This window comes from Octopus bimaculoides, chromosome 2 (assembly GCF_001194135.2).
Source record: "Octopus bimaculoides isolate UCB-OBI-ISO-001 chromosome 2, ASM119413v2, whole genome shotgun sequence".
NCBI lineage: Eukaryota > Metazoa > Mollusca > Cephalopoda > Octopoda > Octopodidae > Octopus > Octopus bimaculoides.
In genome coordinates, this window is record NC_068982.1 from 34,189,893 (window position 1) to 34,207,469 (window position 17,577).

At 35.1% G+C, this 17,577-nt stretch overlaps 2 protein-coding genes across 3 annotated transcripts in view; one reads left to right on the plus strand and one right to left on the minus strand.

The window, feature by feature from the left end:
* Nucleotides 1–4,714, plus strand: part of LOC106868109 (protein MMS22-like) — a 9,055-nt gene extending 4,341 nt beyond the window's left edge. Inside the window, exon 3 of the mRNA XM_014913231.2 lies at nt 1,772–4,714. Within this exon, the coding sequence (XP_014768717.1) occupies nt 1,772–4,072 (2,301 nt within the window). The 3' untranslated portion in view covers nt 4,073–4,714. The remainder of the gene's footprint in view (nt 1–1,771) is intronic.
* A 1,808-nt stretch (nt 4,715–6,522) lies between these two features.
* LOC106868103 (transcription factor E4F1) overlaps nt 6,523–17,577 on the minus strand; it is a 29,087-nt gene continuing 18,032 nt past the window's right edge. The window contains exons 10-15 of one of the 2 annotated variants that reach the window (XM_014913225.2): nt 17,181–17,272; nt 15,407–15,600; nt 13,644–13,861; nt 12,335–12,533; nt 10,673–10,731; nt 6,523–7,566 (exon numbers count right to left, since the gene is read on the minus strand). In XM_014913225.2, the coding sequence (XP_014768711.1) occupies nt 6,820–7,566; nt 10,673–10,731; nt 12,335–12,533; nt 13,644–13,861; nt 15,407–15,600; nt 17,181–17,272 (1,509 nt within the window). In that variant the 3' untranslated portion in view covers nt 6,523–6,819. Of the gene's footprint in view, nt 7,567–10,672; nt 10,816–12,334; nt 12,534–13,643; nt 13,862–15,406; nt 15,601–17,180; nt 17,273–17,577 lie in introns of both variants that reach the window. The other variant, XM_014913224.2, reaches the window with a different exon arrangement.

The following is a 17,577-nucleotide window of genomic DNA, read 5'->3' on the forward strand; positions in this document are numbered from 1 at the left end:
AGTGTTTCACTGGTACTTAATTTATCGACCCCGAAAGGACGAAAGGCAAAGTCACCCTTGGTGGAATTTAACTCAGAATGTAGCAGTGGGTGAAATACTGCTAAGCATTTCATCCAGTGCGCTAACGATTCTGCCAGCTTGCTGCTTTAATAATAATAATAATAACAACAGTAATAATAATCCTTTCTGTTGAAGGCACAAAGCTTGAAATTTTGCGGGTAGGAGGCTGGTAGATTACATTGACCTCAGTGCTCAGCTGGTACTTATTTTATTGACCTTGAAAGGATGAAAAGCAAAGTCGTCCTCACTGGAATTTGAACACAGAACATAAAGCTGGAAGAAATGTCACAAAGCATTTTATTTGGATTGGTAATGATTTTGCTAGCTTGCTGCCTTACTACAGCTAATAACAATGACTGCTATCAGAGGCACAAGCCATAGATTTGTGAAGAGAGAGAACACTTGCATATACATACAGACTTCTCACACATTGGCAAATGTTACTACTCTTCCCAGTGTCTTAATCTTTTGCTACTCATACTCTAGCTACATTCAACTTAGACATCATGCTGCAGGAACTACTAAAACCTCCTTTAGTGAGAACATGTGACTCTCAACAGTGCATATAGGTATTATCATGAAATAAATCAATAAATCAGTTTATATCATACTATCTTAGTATTTATGAACAACTCATGAAGTCCCTACACATGCTACTTTCACAATCTCTGATAATCTCTTGTGTTAACCTTACATATGTACATCATCATTATCATTCAGCATCAGTTTTCTATGCTGGCATGAGTCAGACAGCTTAAGAACTGGCAAGAGCAGGGGTTGCACCTCTCGCATGGCAACATTACATATATGATATCCCCAAAACCAGGCTTCCTCTTCAGAGACAGAAATTACTTCAGTTTTCATAACCCTCTACAAGACTGCAGTACAATAAAAATTAAAGTACTGCTGATGTATCTTACATAGAAATGCTGCTGAATAAACTATACCACACACCCTGTTTTAAACGAGTCCCATCTAGTTGGTGATTCATTCATCAGGATGGTACTTCCCCTACTATAATGGTTTCTGTTCCTTCAGTCCAGGGTCAACAAGTTTTTTTATATCTTTGATCCCTTCATAGAATTGTTGATCACTTATCAGCCCATCATGTAAATTTCTAGAATAAATTAGAAAGTATAATTAATAAAAATTTCTTGGTTGAAAGAGAATTCCCCATTTTTAAAAATCATTTAAAATCATAAAAATATTTTAAAGAGATTTAATAAAATACATGAAAGGTAATAATGCTCAAAACTGTTTCAGGTGTTTATCAACCCCTTGAACAGCTACATAGATTTTCCTCTTTATCTATAAATTTTTGTTCCAGCACCCTGCATTGATCTTGCCACTGTGTGAAACTATGGGCACTTTGTTCCCTCTAATAGCGAAAACCTGATGTTGTATAATAAATGTAACTATTTATTGTTACACTACATTTATTTTAACCAATGATCCTTACCAAAATGTGTGCACAATGATGCCGCCTTTCTTACTAAATAGTAATTATATAAAAAAAACAAAAAACTTTGTCTATAAATGTTTGTCATCAAAGATTTTGACCAGTTATAAAGTTGATGCTTTCTTAACAGATCTATCTGATTAATTCCATTTTACCTTAGACTAAGAATTTGTATTTGACCACATCAACATTTATGTTTTGTATCTATACTTGTCCAATGTCTTTGTAAGATCATATTTTTACTTCTTACAGGTTACTACATCTGGATTACCTGGCATGGTCATCAAAGTTAAAACTGCTCGTGAATTATTTGAAGAATGCTTGAAGCTAAATAATAAAGATTTTGATTTAGCTACTCTTTCTAAAGGAAATAGTTTCCACCTATTTCTTTACCTGACATGTCAACAACTCAAAGAATTTGTTAATGATGGGAACAATTCAGCCTGGCGGAATTTTAAAGGACGACTCTTATCAAAGTTCCATCAACGAGGAATGCAAGAATTGACAGAACCTGGTCTTACACATTTCACCAAGCTATTCCTTAGCTTAACATTATGTACACACGATGAGCAGCTACTGCGATCTCTGTTGGATTTTTACAACATGATTGATTTTCGATTAGCTGATACCAAGCGCCAATGTGTGATAATAAAGGGAATTTATGCAGGAATGTTCATTTTCATGCACTGGAATAATGACTGTAGTGCTGCAATTGACAGATTAATACCATTGCTGAATTACATAAGTAGTAAATTTGCATCAGATTCCATCGATGTGCACAAGCGAAGAGATCTGTGGGATGTCCTTAAAGTTTATATAGATTGTTTACAAGACTTCATTGATTCTAGTCCTGAATTCACTTTATCTGAATATAAACTCATTACAAAAGACATCAATCTTATTTTAACAGTTTGCCGTAATTTTGAAATATGTAGCATGGTTGTCTTGTTTAGTGCAGTTCTATCAAAGCTGCTTTCTTTGGTCAAAACCCAACAAGAAATCGAAGGAGATATGTTCATACCAAATGATCACCATGAACAGATGGCACAAAATATGTGGGTAAATGTTTTCCCATTTGTTGAGAGTGAAGCCAAATCTCCAAATGCACTGCCGGAAATTGCTGACCTTGCAGCTCAGTTCCTTTGTCTTTCACTTACACTCCCTGACTGGAGTCCCAGTTTTTTCTCAGTCTTCTCCAAATTTGTTTGTGATATATCTATCAATGTGTCAGTTACTTGTCGTTTCCTTGGACATGTTTTGGCAGAACCATCTGTCACTGAAAATCTGGAAGCTAGTGAAGATCAGTTTCATAAAGGCTCACTCCAGATTAAGCTAATACATAGCTGGCTTAGATGTTGTTTATTGTTAGGACCTGTTCCCTCAAAACAACTTGAAGTTGTAACCAAATATGTGTTAGATTTGCCTATCATTAAAAGAATCTGTTCTGTAGTAAATAAGACAGATCTTGCAAGTGAATGTGAAATTTTGATAGAACTTTTCAAAATGTTTGCAAAGGCTCATGAAATTACTGTTAGCTGGGAAGACAAAATGAAATTGAAAGAGGATATTAAGTTATTTTTTGAAGATATCAGTGTTAGTATACAACCACTTCTTGATAATCCCTCGAATATGTCGGTTGTAAGGCATATATATACTACAATAGGAAACCTTGTAAAGTACTGTGCACCATTGTTGTTTAATGTGCCTTGTTTACAGCAGGTCATTGATTGCTTGCTCTTCCCCCATTCTTTATTTATTCCCTCCAAGCCTCTCAACCCAATGATAAAGTCAGTTGTACATGATACACTTCATTTATTTGTTTCGGGTTTGAGTAAAATCAGTAGTCGATATGCCCCATATGTCCAACGAAGACTTAAAGATATAGTTCTGCAATATTTGCCAAGATTTCCATTGAAATATAATGGTGGAGAACAAACTAATTTCACATTCCAAATAAAGCCTCATCCTTTGGTACATTTACTTACAGATAGACTGGTTACAAATAGCATATGTAACATGAGAAACTTTCGAAATTTTATTTGGGTAACTTTACAGGAAAATACTCTTAAAGCCGAAGGCTTAAAACTTCCTGAATCTACAATTATTGGTGTTCAGTTTATTGGAGAAGTTATTGATATGACAGAATCGACGGAAGATGTTGCTAAAGATACACTGTTACTGCTTAGACCACTTCTGGAATGTTATTTACTTACAAAAACTTCCCAACTTAGACAAAGTACAACACAGGTGTTAAACCTTCTCCTGAAAGCATGTTATCAGTATTCCACAGAAGTACCTTGTAAAGAATTATTAGAAATACTTAATCAGTTTCTGAGTGACTATTTTGCTAATTTTCCTGCTAGTCTCAGTCAACTCTGGAATAAGTTGTTCTTATTTTATCCAGGCCTTTTACAAGAAAATAGACCAGTTTTGTTATCACTTCTGGAAAAACTTGAACTGAAGCGAGGTACAGGCACAGATAATAATCTCCGTCAACATTGGTTAACGTACTTAAATAAAACAGACAAGACACAAGAAACAGTGTCTTTGTAAAAACACCTTCTATATTTGTAGTTTTATAAACTACATAGACTATATATATATATTCAAATTGTGCTGGTAACATTTTGATTTTATGGAAAATTTTCATTGAATTCGGGTAGTGTATTGCAGACACTATTGTCCTTCCTTTTTTAAGACAGAAACATAAACTGTTGCTGCTATTTTGGCAGATCAAGCAACCATGTAGAGGTTTCCTCCCAATCATGCTGGTGTACATATGAAGCTAATAACTGAAGCTAGAGATAATTTAATGATTGAACGTTAATGTTATGACAGTGATAAATTAGAGATAGCTTTGCAAGAAGAGACACTTTAATATATGTATGTATGAAGACACTTGAAGAGACACTTTAATATATGTATGTATGTGTCTATTTCTGAATGCTTTTCAAACTAATCAATGTAATAAAGTCTGATATTGATTTTTCTTCTTGTCCCTTTGTTTTTCATAACTAACAAAATAATCTGATATATCTTTTATTTTGAAATTTTAATTTCCCCAAAAGTTATTTTTCCCAGTTCCATTCAGTTTAAGACATTTGATGCTTATCTTCACTGCTGGTTTATATTTGAAGTTTAGTTTAGGCACAGGGATGGCTGTGTGATTAAAAAGTTGACTTCCCAACCACATAATTTTAAGGTCAGTCCAAAGCTTTTTGAGTGGATTTGGTACGTGGTAACAGAAAGAAGCCCATTGTGTGTGTATATATCTGGGTGTGTTTGAGTTTGTAATTTCCCTTTTCATGTATTCTGCTGGTTGTAAATAACGGCTCACTGATGGCATTCTTTGTTTCCAGCCTTCCATGTAAACATATCTGGGATCGTTGTTCAGCGGAGTGGGAAAATATTACCTCACATAGAAAGAAGTGAGGGTTGGTAATAAGAGGGGTATCTGGCTGTAGAAAACTCTGCTTCTACACACACTTGTCTGACCCATGCAAATGCAAAAATGGAAAAATAGATGTTAAAACAATGATGAGTTGCATTTCTCAGACCCAAATATTAGAGCCAAAACAAATTTTTATTGATTTGGATGATATTGTATAAATTTTCAGTCTCTAATAAGCTTTTTGCATTTCGTAATGAAGTCTGCCACAGGCTTATAGGCTCAATAAATTTGAGCATATCCTGGTTTCTGTGTGAAATGATTCAGAGCACACGACTCTCCTGTGAATGGGATATCTGCCTACAGTTGTCATTGGTACTCATTTTCAGCTGAGTGGAATCAAGTAATGTAAAATGAAGTGTCTTGCTCAAGGATACAATGCACTGCCTGGTTCAAATATCAAACCTATAATATAATGAATGTGACTCCAACATCCAAACCACTACATCATACAACTTCACATTTCATAAGCAAAATCAGTATTTTTGATCTTTTACTTGTTTCAGTCATTGGAATACAACCATGCTGGGGCACTGCCTTGAAACTCTTAGTCGAACAAATTGACCCTAGTATTTATATTTATGTTAGGTACTTATTCTATTGGTCTCTTTTGTTGAACTGGGGATGTAAACAAACCAACTCTGGTTGTCAAGCAGTGGTAGGAGACAAACATAGACACATACATACAGGCATGGCTGTGTGGTAAGAAGCTTGCTTCCGAGCATGCGTCACCCAGAGTGCATTTGGTTTGTCGTTTGTGTCGGACGTTGTGTTTTTGGCTACTTCAAGGATAGAGACAATGTACTCAGACTTTAGCGGGTCTGAGTTGTCTTCAGCAGAGGAAGAGCTGGTAAGGGCAGTCATAGAGATGGACGGAGTGTTGGAAAGGACAAGGAGTTTTGCTGAGGTTACGGAGATGAAGCGAAGGGAGTTGGACTTGGCCGGCCTGAAGGAATATGAGAAGGTGGGAGGGGAAGTGAAGCTGTCGCCCCCCACCCAGGAATTATAGAGCGAATGGAAAGAACGATCACCTATAAGGTGTTCTTGCTAAAAGGGAAAAAGGCCGAGCAGGTGGAAGCTGAAACGGAAAAAGCACCAAGAGAGAAGTCGAAAGAAATAATGTACATGAGGAAAGGAAGAAAATATGGCACAATGGCCGTACAATTTAGAACAGTAGAGGAGTGTGGTGGTGAAAACAGAGGAGGTAGTGCTTCTGCCCACATACCTTGGAAGAAAGACTTCCAAGGTGAGGGTAGAAGGAATTCCACCGGATATAGAAGTGATAGAAACTGAAAGAAGCCCAGTGTGTGTATGTGCACCCATGTTTTTTTCTCATCTTGACATGTCATGTAACTGAATGACATTCATTTCCAATATTGAGGGAAAACATCTAACTACAGGAAAATATTACCTTGCTTAGAAACGAGTAAGGGTTGGCAACAAGAAGGGCATCCATCATAAAAAAATCTGCCTTAATAACCTGGTCAATGCAGGCATGGAAAAATGGCTGTTAAAATGATGATCAATTTTGTAGAAATTCAAGAAAAATCAAAAATATTTTATAAAAGATTCTTTTATTGTTTGGTTTCATATTATGAATTAACCATTTAAGTTTTCCATTTTTACTGGAGTATCATTCCTTTTGTATCATTTTCAATACTGTCAAGATTTTTTTGATGACACTGGAAGAATATACTCTTCATATTTAGTTTTTTTCCTGATAAAAATATATTTGCCCATTCTTTTATTTCATACAAGTGAATACAAAGATCTCATAACAGTTCTGCAGTAAATCATAGACAAATCTTCCTGCATTAACAGCCACATAATACATACAATAATATTTTTAATGTCAGCTTTCATCCACATCCATGGCACTTACTTCTTGGATAGAAGATATGTCAAGAGATTGTTCCTGGTTACAAGGATCCATCATATCGGCAGCTATGTCGAGGGATTGTTCGTGGCTGCAAGTAGCCATCATATCAGTAGATATGTCTAGAGATTGTTCCTGACCACAGGAATCTACCATACCAACAGTTATAACAGCCTGGTGAATGGTGTCTGATGTTGAAACACATACAGTGTTTTCCTCTTGTGGGGCCACTGCAATAGCATGGATTTCATTGTTCTCAGTAGGAATAGCCTGTTGAACTAGTGTTACTGTTTGTAAATCTTCAACAGTATTAATGTCATTGCTCTGATCGATGTTCTCAATATTATCTACAATGTTCTCATTGTTATCTACAATGTTATCGTTGTTATTTACAATATTGCTAACATGATGATCTTCACTGCAGTCACCATTCGTGTCAACAATCTGTTCGTTCTCCTCATTAACAACACTAACTTCAATATCTGACTGCTGAACAACCTGCTCTTCAGCAGGGAGAATTAAACTCTCCACAGCTTGTATATCAAGCATGTCGAGATTGTTTTCTTGCGAACCTGTGCTGACAACTATGTATGATGCAGTTTCCTCAGATCCTGTAGCTTCCAACATTGAGTGCTGCACATCATGCGGATTGGCACTGATTTCTACATTCTGAATAATTTCATCTGATGATAAATTTGTATGCAGCACTACATATTCAGCAGTCTAGAAATAAAAAGATAAAAAAAAGTCAATACAGTTTCAAATTACATTTTGTTTTGCTTCAAATAATTTATCCTGTTAATAATTCATGTAGAACAGCATTTGTTTTAAGCAGTCTTTCTCCTCTTCATACTTTTGATCTTTTTTTTTTTGTTGGAGATAAATCTTTTCGCTTTCATATGATTGATGTGTCAATATCACTTCTCTCAAATGAATCCGAATGTAAAATATAAGCATTGCCATATTAAATGCCTACCAAATAGTTCCTACTTCCTATCTTGCAGATACCTGGGTTTTGAAATTTTATGGACATAAAGGCAATCATACATGCAAGTGTTAATATATAAAATAATTCTTTCTTTTGACCATGTCAAAGACGAATTTTGTGTATATTTTTTTTATATTTGTCAGGTCAAAAGTAAAGGAGCAGAGTAGGTTTTCAAAAACTGGTCAGACTGATGCCATTGATGTGATTCTTTAGACTTTTGCAAGTTGCTGATTGCAGGAAAGACATGTGCAAGGTGGGAAATGTTTAATGTGGTGGGAGAGAGGGACTGAGTATTGGACATAAAATAGGCAATGAAAGGAGATGAGACAAATGAGCTGAAAGAGCTAAAGTGAAGGTCATATGAGACCAGCTGGATCCAAGAAATGGAGGCCTTTGTAGTAGTGCTATAAAAGAAAGAGAGAGAGGACAACATCTGTGAATCAAGGTCTGGAATGTGTCCCCATGTGACATCATGCCAGTCTAGATGAAGTATAGAATATCTGTGTTTTAACAGTACTGTACTGCATAGAAAAGAGCAGTACCCAATAAGGATTTCACCTGTGTTTTGTAGAAGGTTAGTAGTTGTTAAGAGATGAAGTATTTTTTTGGTTTGGGACTGAAATGGTTAATCTTTTGCAGCACATTCTTTGCTACGTTAAGGACATGCATTTGCCAAGGGAGACCCCCTGAGTGAGGCTTGGCATTCAGAATGAAGTTTTCTTCACATATGCAGTGATTGTGTTCTTTTTGCTGTTGAAGAAAACAGAATTGGCACACAATCTCTATTGGAAGATATTTTTATGAGGGTGAGCTGAAAAAATAGGCAGAGTATGAAGGAGTGATTCAGGCAAACTGACATCTTGACTGTTCAAAAAAAGACTTCAAAAGTAATTAGTAGCGTCTTCTTTTGAAAATGGACAAAATTTAGCATTGTGGTGTTATCTAATACCTGCAGAAAAAAGGTTTAGCCCCAAGGACATTCATGCTGGCATGGTTGCTACATTAAGGGATGATGCTTCAATGTTATCAACAGTGCAAAAGTGGGCAGCTGAATTTAGGCGGGGAAGGGAGAACCTTGAAGATGACACAAAATCTGAGCATCTTGCAACTGTCACCACTGAGAAAAACATTGATCATATTCACCACATGGTGATGGATGACAGGCGATTGACTATAAATCAAATAGCTAATACCATTAGCATATTCCATAAGAGTTGAGAATATTCTGCACAATGAACTTGACATAATGACTGCTTCTGCTCGGCAGGTGCCATGTCTTCTGACACCTAGTGAAAAGTGCACCAAGCTGATCACATCATGAGGAAATCTGACATTGTTTGAGGCACATCTAGCTGGTTTCCTCAAACATTCCCTAACCCAGGATGAGTGTTGGCTTCATCACTTTGAGCTTAAGTGACATTCCATCCAGTGAAAACTACCTTCAAACTACCATTGATAGAACTACCATTCTATCAACGGAGAGTACTATGTCAATTTGCTGAGGTAGTTATGAAAGGCTATCAAGACCAAATGTCCAGGAAAACCGATGAAAGAGGCCTTGTTCATTATGACAATGCTTCAGCACACAAGTCCTTGGTTTCAATGGCTGCTGTGCATGACTGCGGCTTTGATCTGGTTGACCACACTCCTTATTCTCTTGATTTGGCTCCATCTGACTATCAGCCGTTTCCCAATATGAAACAAACTCTTGGCTTGGAAACCAGCATCACAGTGATGATGACGTATCTGCTGTTGATGACGTTTTTGACCAACAAGATGAAAGCGTCTTCACCAATGGGATCCTAGCACTGCAGCATTGATGGAAGAAGTGTGTGGACCACAAGGGGGACGATGTTGAAAAATAAATCACATTTAGTCACCCTCCATTAGAGTATTTTGGTCAGCCTACTCCCATAAGGTATCTGTTTACAGATTCAGTGAAGGATACACAGTAATATCAGGTGTAAGAGTGGGTGTTGTTGGAGGTGACACCAAGTAGGTAACTGATGTGTAAAAGGAAGAGAGAAGGAGAGGGAATCAAATACTGAGTACATTCAAGCATTTGTGTAGATCAGATAGAATTCTATCAGCCCTGGCTATGATCTGACAAAATGAAATTGGTCCATTACATGAGAGACAGCTGGGGTATATGAGTGGGAAGTTTTGAGAGGAGATTAGCATGCCAGATGCAGTTGAAAACTTTACTGAGCTGAAGCAGGAGTAGGGCCTGATTTTATCCAGTCAAGTAAACTGAAACAAGCAGAAAAGTATACAAAAAGATCTAAACTTATTAACCATGTGGTCAATAGTCCAGTACTTTAACTTTGTGTCCATTGTTTATGTATTTATAATACTGAACAATAAAATTAATATTTAATGTTTTGTTGAGGCACAAGCATGACTGTCTGGTAATAAGTGTGCTTCCCAACCACATGGTGGGCAAATATGTTCTACTATAGCCCTTGGCCAGCCAAAACCTTGTGAGTGGATTTAGTACATGGAAACTAAAAGAGATGTGTGTATGTGTGTGTGCGCGCGCATGTATGCATGCTTGTGTCTCCTTGTCTTGACATTGTGCGATAGTTGTAAAATGATTGTCACTGTCATACAAGTGGTGACATTCATTTCCAATATTCTGCAAGGACATGTCTGGCCATGGTAAAATATTACCTTACTTGTAAACAAGATGGTAACAAGAAGGGCATCCATCTGCCTCAATAGACTGTTTGACCCATACAAGCATGGAAAAGTGGATGTTAAAATGATGATTATGAGATGATGTTGGATGTAAATTCAAAGTTTCAGAATAGAACAATCAAGTGTATCACTTGCAAACCTTACCTCTAGTTCAGAATCAGTCTTTTCTTCCCTCTCGGATACAATATACTGCTGAGTATCAGCTACAACAGATGAAAATTCTGCTAATACTGTTGGATAAGTACCATCAGTAACATCTTTGTATTTGGCTAGCCGAATACAAGGAACTGTGAGTTAAAAAATTAAGAGTTAAATGCTGAATTAGTGACAAATAAAAATTAGATTTATTGAAAGTAGCTTATTGGCAAATAACAGTAGGTAAATATTGGATTATAAAATCCTTCTGGATAGAAAATTTTCTGAAAGTAGCCTTCAACTTTTTCTATTTAAAAAGAGTTTTCCAGCCCAATATTTAAATGCTAACTTTATAGCTGTATGTTATGTGCTTCAAGAAATATTATTCCATAAAGAATTATTTCATGTTTGCTTGAAAATTTATAAAAATTCTTATGATGTCAGTAATAGTTTAACACTTTAGCATTCAAATTACTGTCAAATGTAATGTGTATTCATTCATATTGTTTTGAATTTGACATGCATCGTCTCACTGCTTTAAAATTTCAATGGTGCAATATTTTTTTAGAATGACATCACAGGAGAGGTGCAAGAGGCTGGATCTGGTTGGTTTGAACATAAAATAGGTAGAATACTTGAGCTGGAAATGGCTGGCTTAAATGCTAAAGGGTTAATTTAACTACATTAATAAATATGTATTAATCAGATAAGATGCTCAGTACTTTTCACTTGCAGTAATTTCTGCATACTTCAGAATCTGAAGAAAAAAAAACTGTTTTTGAACTACAAAATCTTAATTCAGTTAGGTGAGTCTCATGTGAAATTAGATGACATTGTCTGAAATGTTGTACAAGTAAATCCAGAGACAGAGTATTCAGTAACATAATAATGTTGTTAATAATCCTTTCTACTGGAAGCACAAGGCCTCAAATTTGGGGGAAGGGATTAAGTCAATTACATCAACCTCAGTGCGTAACTGGTACTTATTTAATTGACCCTGAAAGGTTGAAAGGCTAAGCTGACCTCGGTGGAATTTGAACTCAGAACATAGCGGCAGTTAAAATACCGCTAAGCATTTCACCTGGCAATGCTAACAATTGTACCAGCTCACTGCCTTCATAATGTTGTTAATAATAATAACACTGTAACATGTGTTTTATCCTTCGGTAGCAACTGCTTTTTCCTATTTGCTTACTCCTGGAAAGTATGAAAAATAGCTAATATTTCTTTGAAACTTTACTTTTGATACATTTATTCAAACACTAAAGAATCCCTCTCAACACATGGTTATGATGCTCCTCCACTACTCCTACTCATGATCAGAGATGCACACATTATCAGCCACTAAGGCATATGCTCAAGTGCTTACGGTCAAGCAACTTACAAACAAATCTGTGGTATTGAGCAGCAGAATATTTGTTATAACAATATTTCTGCTTCAGCAACTCAGTGCTGAATCTATCTGAAATGTAATGGAAAATAGGCCAGTTTCAAAACATTGATGTCCAGGTTACAAAAGCAAAGTTTGAAGGGAATAATGCTCATTTCATTTGATTTCTAGATAGAAGCAAATTGGAAAAGAAAAAACACTCACTGACCAAAACCAAAAAAGAAAAAAAATTTTTTTGTTACACAGTGTAATCTATAAGGATCAGATGGTAGAAAATTTACCTTTGGCTTTGAGATGTCGGTTAAGAGTACCATGCTCAGCAAAACTTCGATTACAGAATTTACACTGAAATGGACGTTCACCAGTGTGCATACGCACGTGTCTTTGTAAAGAGCCTTTCTCACGGAAGTGGCGCTGACAGAACTGACACTCATAAGGAAGAACATCGGTATGGATTCGAAGATGTACTTTCAATGCATTCTGTTGAAATATAGAAGTAATATAAAAGTATGAATAAAAATTGTATCTAGTATCAAACTGATGGCAACAAGTAACATTAAATTAGAAAATATTTATTTCTGAGTTTGGTATAATATAATAAATTTGGAAGAAGGGATGTAGTTGATGTAATCAATCCCAGTACTTAGATCAAAATCAGAAGGATGAAAGGTAATGACTTCAGTGGGAATTGAATTCAGAATGTAAAATGATATAATTACTAAGTATTTAGTCAGGCTCTCAACAGTTTCTATGAATCCATTACTCCTTTCTCTAAGGTCCAGCCAAACGAAAATGAGCAGCTTCTATCACCTTTTGCAGGACCTCTAAGACTGGTGCAAAGAGCTTAGTTGGATACCTAATCTGAATCCTTACAACTGAGTGAACTCTGCTAAAGGCATCTATGCACCAAGTGGCAGATTTAAACTGGGAATCAAATTAAGTTTACCATGCAACTTGCATATCCAATACATATGACCCACTGATGGAGCCTCTCTTATGAGGTAGAAATAACAACCAAATCCCTCTCAGAGCACACTAATGTCCTATAAAAGTGAAATATACCTTACATAATGTATATATTATATCTGAAAATAAAAATGGAAGAATGGTTGTGATTGAAGAACTTTTGATCGAGGTCCCTTCAATGAGGGCTGACCTAGGGCTAAATGATCCCATGCCTTTCAGAAATTAATACTGTTTATTTCCCTAGAGCATAGTTTCAATATAACCTAGCAATATTGAATAAATAAACAATATAGCTTCTAGTGCAAATTTTTCCAATCAGACAATCATATAATTTTACAACTGTTTTTGACAAGGTTTATACTAATTAAAACAATGAACAGTTTCCTAAATTTTAATAAAAATATTAAAATTTCCTTAATATATAACTACACATATTCTGCTTTTAACTAATGAAAGCTTTTTCCAATACATAAGCATATTACTATTACTAATAACTTTTTATAAGAATGTTTTATGTAAAGTTAAGCTTTTGAAAAATTCATTTTGATGCATGGCATCTGTTCATTCAAATCATTTAATGTGTTTATCAAGTACTAAAAAAAAAAAAAAAGGAAATATACTTACAGATGTTTTGAAAGATTTATCACACACAGAACATGTATAAGGACGCATAGTGCTGTGAATTTTGAGATGTTCTTGTACATGGGAAATTCGCTTGAATAACTTGCCGCATTCTCCACATTTAAAGTTACGTTCTTCAGAGTGAGTGCTAACATGTTTGTTTAACATGTCTTTAGTAGTAAACGCTTTACCACATTCACTGCACTTGAAAGGTCTCTCACCTGAATGAATACAAAGCAAACAGCATAAAGTAAGTATTTCAGAAATTAGCATAGATTTTTGACAAGTGCAACCATACATATGAATTTGAATTATCTTTCAATTTATTTTAACAAATGAAGTCTTAATTTTGTGTCTGCATCATGTGTGTAGGCATTGATGCCTCTACATCCATACAAATGGAAGATGTGTAAATATCCATCTAAATCACACACAGTTAATTTTTTTTTTTTTGAGAAGAAGGCTGGCATAAGACATAGCTCATCATGTGGGCTGCACTACAAAAGAAAACCTAAGATATCTTTTTTGTTAGGAATGCCATTTGGAAAGTAGGCTGCAGTTTGCCCGTTGTCTATTGACTTTTTATACATGTTAGGCCACTGGTGTGAAATTTCTAAAAAAACTCACCTCTCTATATTTTACGTATATTTAGCAATTTTTAAAAGATTAGTTTGGCATTTATTCATTTACTGCCAACTGAAACTGCACTTGAGCAGTGAATTTGAAAAATTATAATATATAACAATGAGACACGTGTTATTCGTTTCTTAATTATATGTTAGTGTTATGGCACGGTCACTGAAGAGATTTCGGCTAGCAAATTATTTTATTTGCTAAAAAAATTTTGAAACCTAGGTCTGACCGGATTAAACTAACAAGGTAAAAGTTTTTATTTTTTATTCCTTTTGAAGATTGCTCTTAAATGTGGTTTTGGTCGTTTTGACTACTTCTTCTAGCATGTAAAAACTGCCTGTTGAAGGCAGCTTTCTCTTGTGTTTAAACGTACACTATTATATATATATATATGTATAAACATATTAAGATTTTACATAAGATTTTTATCAGGTCAAATAGCTTTTCTAAACATTTTCACTGTATTTTTCAGATTTACACAATTTTCTCTGGAAGTTTCCATTTTTTTCTGTATCACACTCACTAGCCTGTGTCAGCATGTCAAAATCGAAGTATGAAAACCAATATTTGCTAAAAATACCTTTACATATGTTTTACTAAGAATATACAGTCTACTTCAATAACATCTTCAATGCCAAATCGTTTTTTCTTATTTAGCTTATTCACTTCATCTTCCACACTTCCATTTAACAATTGGCATTTAAGTTGCTAACAGTGTTAAATTTTTTTATAAATCTTATACACACAAATGGATTGTATGCTGCATATGATCAATAACTTACTGCATTATCTTTTATACATTTATGGATGTCTGCCAAACGGAGGTATGAAAAGTTCAAGAATGTATTAATACTAAATATTAAATAGTACTTTCAAATTTGAAAATAAGTCTTTTTAAGTGTCTGCTTAAATGCAAATGAGGCTATAAAAAATAGCTATTAATATATCAGGTACCTATTAGATGGAAAACAACAAACAAAATGACAGATGGCCACAATAATGAACCACTACACACACCTTCTTAAAAAGACTTAATTTCAAATTTCTCAATGCTTCAAATAGGCCTAAATAATTTACATATAAATCTGCTATCGTGAAAAGTGGCTAAGAAGCCTCTGGAATAAAAACTATACCTGTGTGGCTTCTAAGATGAAATCGTAAATATGCACTTCCACGGAATGAACGCATACAGACATGACATTTATATACTGGTCGACCACCTTGAATTTCAGCAGGCGTAAATACTTTTGCCTCCTCTTCATCTGGAGAATTTGGCTCTAATTCCTTTTTCAGCTTCAGCAGTTGATTGACAGCTATTCGCGCATTTCTAGAATAGTAAAAAAATATTTAGATTGAATTATTAAATAAAAGAAACATTAAAAAAAAAAATAGCTATGTTGTATATGTAGAATAAAACACAAGCATATCAATATATGACAAATTGTTTACACAAGAAAAATATTCATTAATATTAAGAATCATATGCAATATGCAATGGTTATAAAATCATGGTACTGCACTGCCAACTACACAATCAAAGTTATACCAATTAATCAACATCATTTTATATTGCAAGTATTACTCACTTGCCACAGAGTCATTTTCTATTGATATTCATCCCTCATTGTTGTCACTGACCACTCCACCTCCCCCCTATTTCTATTCACAACTCACTCTTCCCTTATACACATCCTTGCAATCTTTACCCATCTTCCTTGATCTTTCCATCTCCATGCACTCTTCTTGGATATGTTACATTGAGGGTTTGCTCTGGCATTTTGTTACCACTATATTTATCTCTCTGCTGGCACTACTCCACCCGTACAAAATGTGGTGCAACTGAATCTTCTCCACAACATTAAAACTGTTCCATCATACTTTAACTTTTCGGTACCTTGTTTAAAGCCACCTTCCCTTCTATTTTCCTTCTCAATTGAATTACTAGGTGACCTCACTTGTGCTAGTGCCAGGAATAAAAGCACCTAGTATACTCTGTAAAGTGATTGGCATTAGCAAGAGTAGCCAGCTGTAAAAAACATATCAAGACAGAGACATTGGAGTAAGATGTGGTCCTCCAGCCTTTTGGATCCTGTGGAACCATCCAATCCATGCCAGCATGGAAAGCAGACTTGAGGAGATTCTTTTACTTGTTTCAGTCATTTGACTGCGGCCGTGCTGGAGCACTGCCTTGAAGGGTTTTAGATGAACAAATTGACCCCAGGACTTATTTTTTAAGCCTAGTATTTATTCTATTAGTCTCTTTTGCTGAACCACTAAGTTATGGGGACATAAACACACCCACACCGGTTGTCAAGCAGTGATGGGGAGACAAACAAAGACACACACATAGCTATATACAACAGGCTTCTTTCAGTTTCCATCTACTAAATCCACTCATAAGGCTTTGGTTGGCCCAAGACTATAGTAGAAGACAATTGCCCAAGGTGCCCTGCAGTGAAACTGAACTTGGAACCATGTGATTGGGGAGTAAGCTTCTTACAAATCTTATAGAAATGAATTTAGATTTCAAATGTATAATCAAAGATTTACAAATATATGCATTATAGAACTTGAAACAATTATCATCCACATGCACATTATAAATTAATTTTTGTATCCAAACACAAGAAATCAATATAATTAATAATGAATTATTTAAAATAAAATTTATCAATATAATAAGTTAATGACATTATGTTATATCATTTAGAAAAACTGTTTCTTACTCGTCCTTATTAATCTAACTTTTATCCTCACTTTTCTAAATGAGCAAAAAGTAGTATTCAGTTACAAAAATATAAAAAAAAAAAGCAAACCCCCTTATTTCAACTACAATGATAAGAATTATAGAAATTAAGAGAATAAGAATGGGAAAACTCATTCAAAACTTTAATGTAAGAGACTTACCGACATACTACACTTAGGTTGGACTCTTCCTTTTCTTGTACAGTACCCTCATCAAGAATAGATGAACAAGAAGTTAAAGATTCTTCTGGACCCTATGAATATAAATTTATTTTCTGATGAAAAAAATAGCATAAATGAAAATAAAAGGGTAAAATTAAAAGCCTATACTACAAAAACAAAATAATTGACTTTCCAGACAAAGAAAAAAAATATTGCAATTAAACCCTAGTTGCACTTCTGCTTTCATGTCTCCATGTTTCTATCATGGATTGTTGTTGTTGTTGTTGTTGGCACTCCGTTGCTTATGACATCGAGGGTTCCAATTGATCCGATCAACGGAACAGCCTGCTCGTAAAATTAACGTGCAAGTGGCTGAGCACTCCACAGACTCTTAATG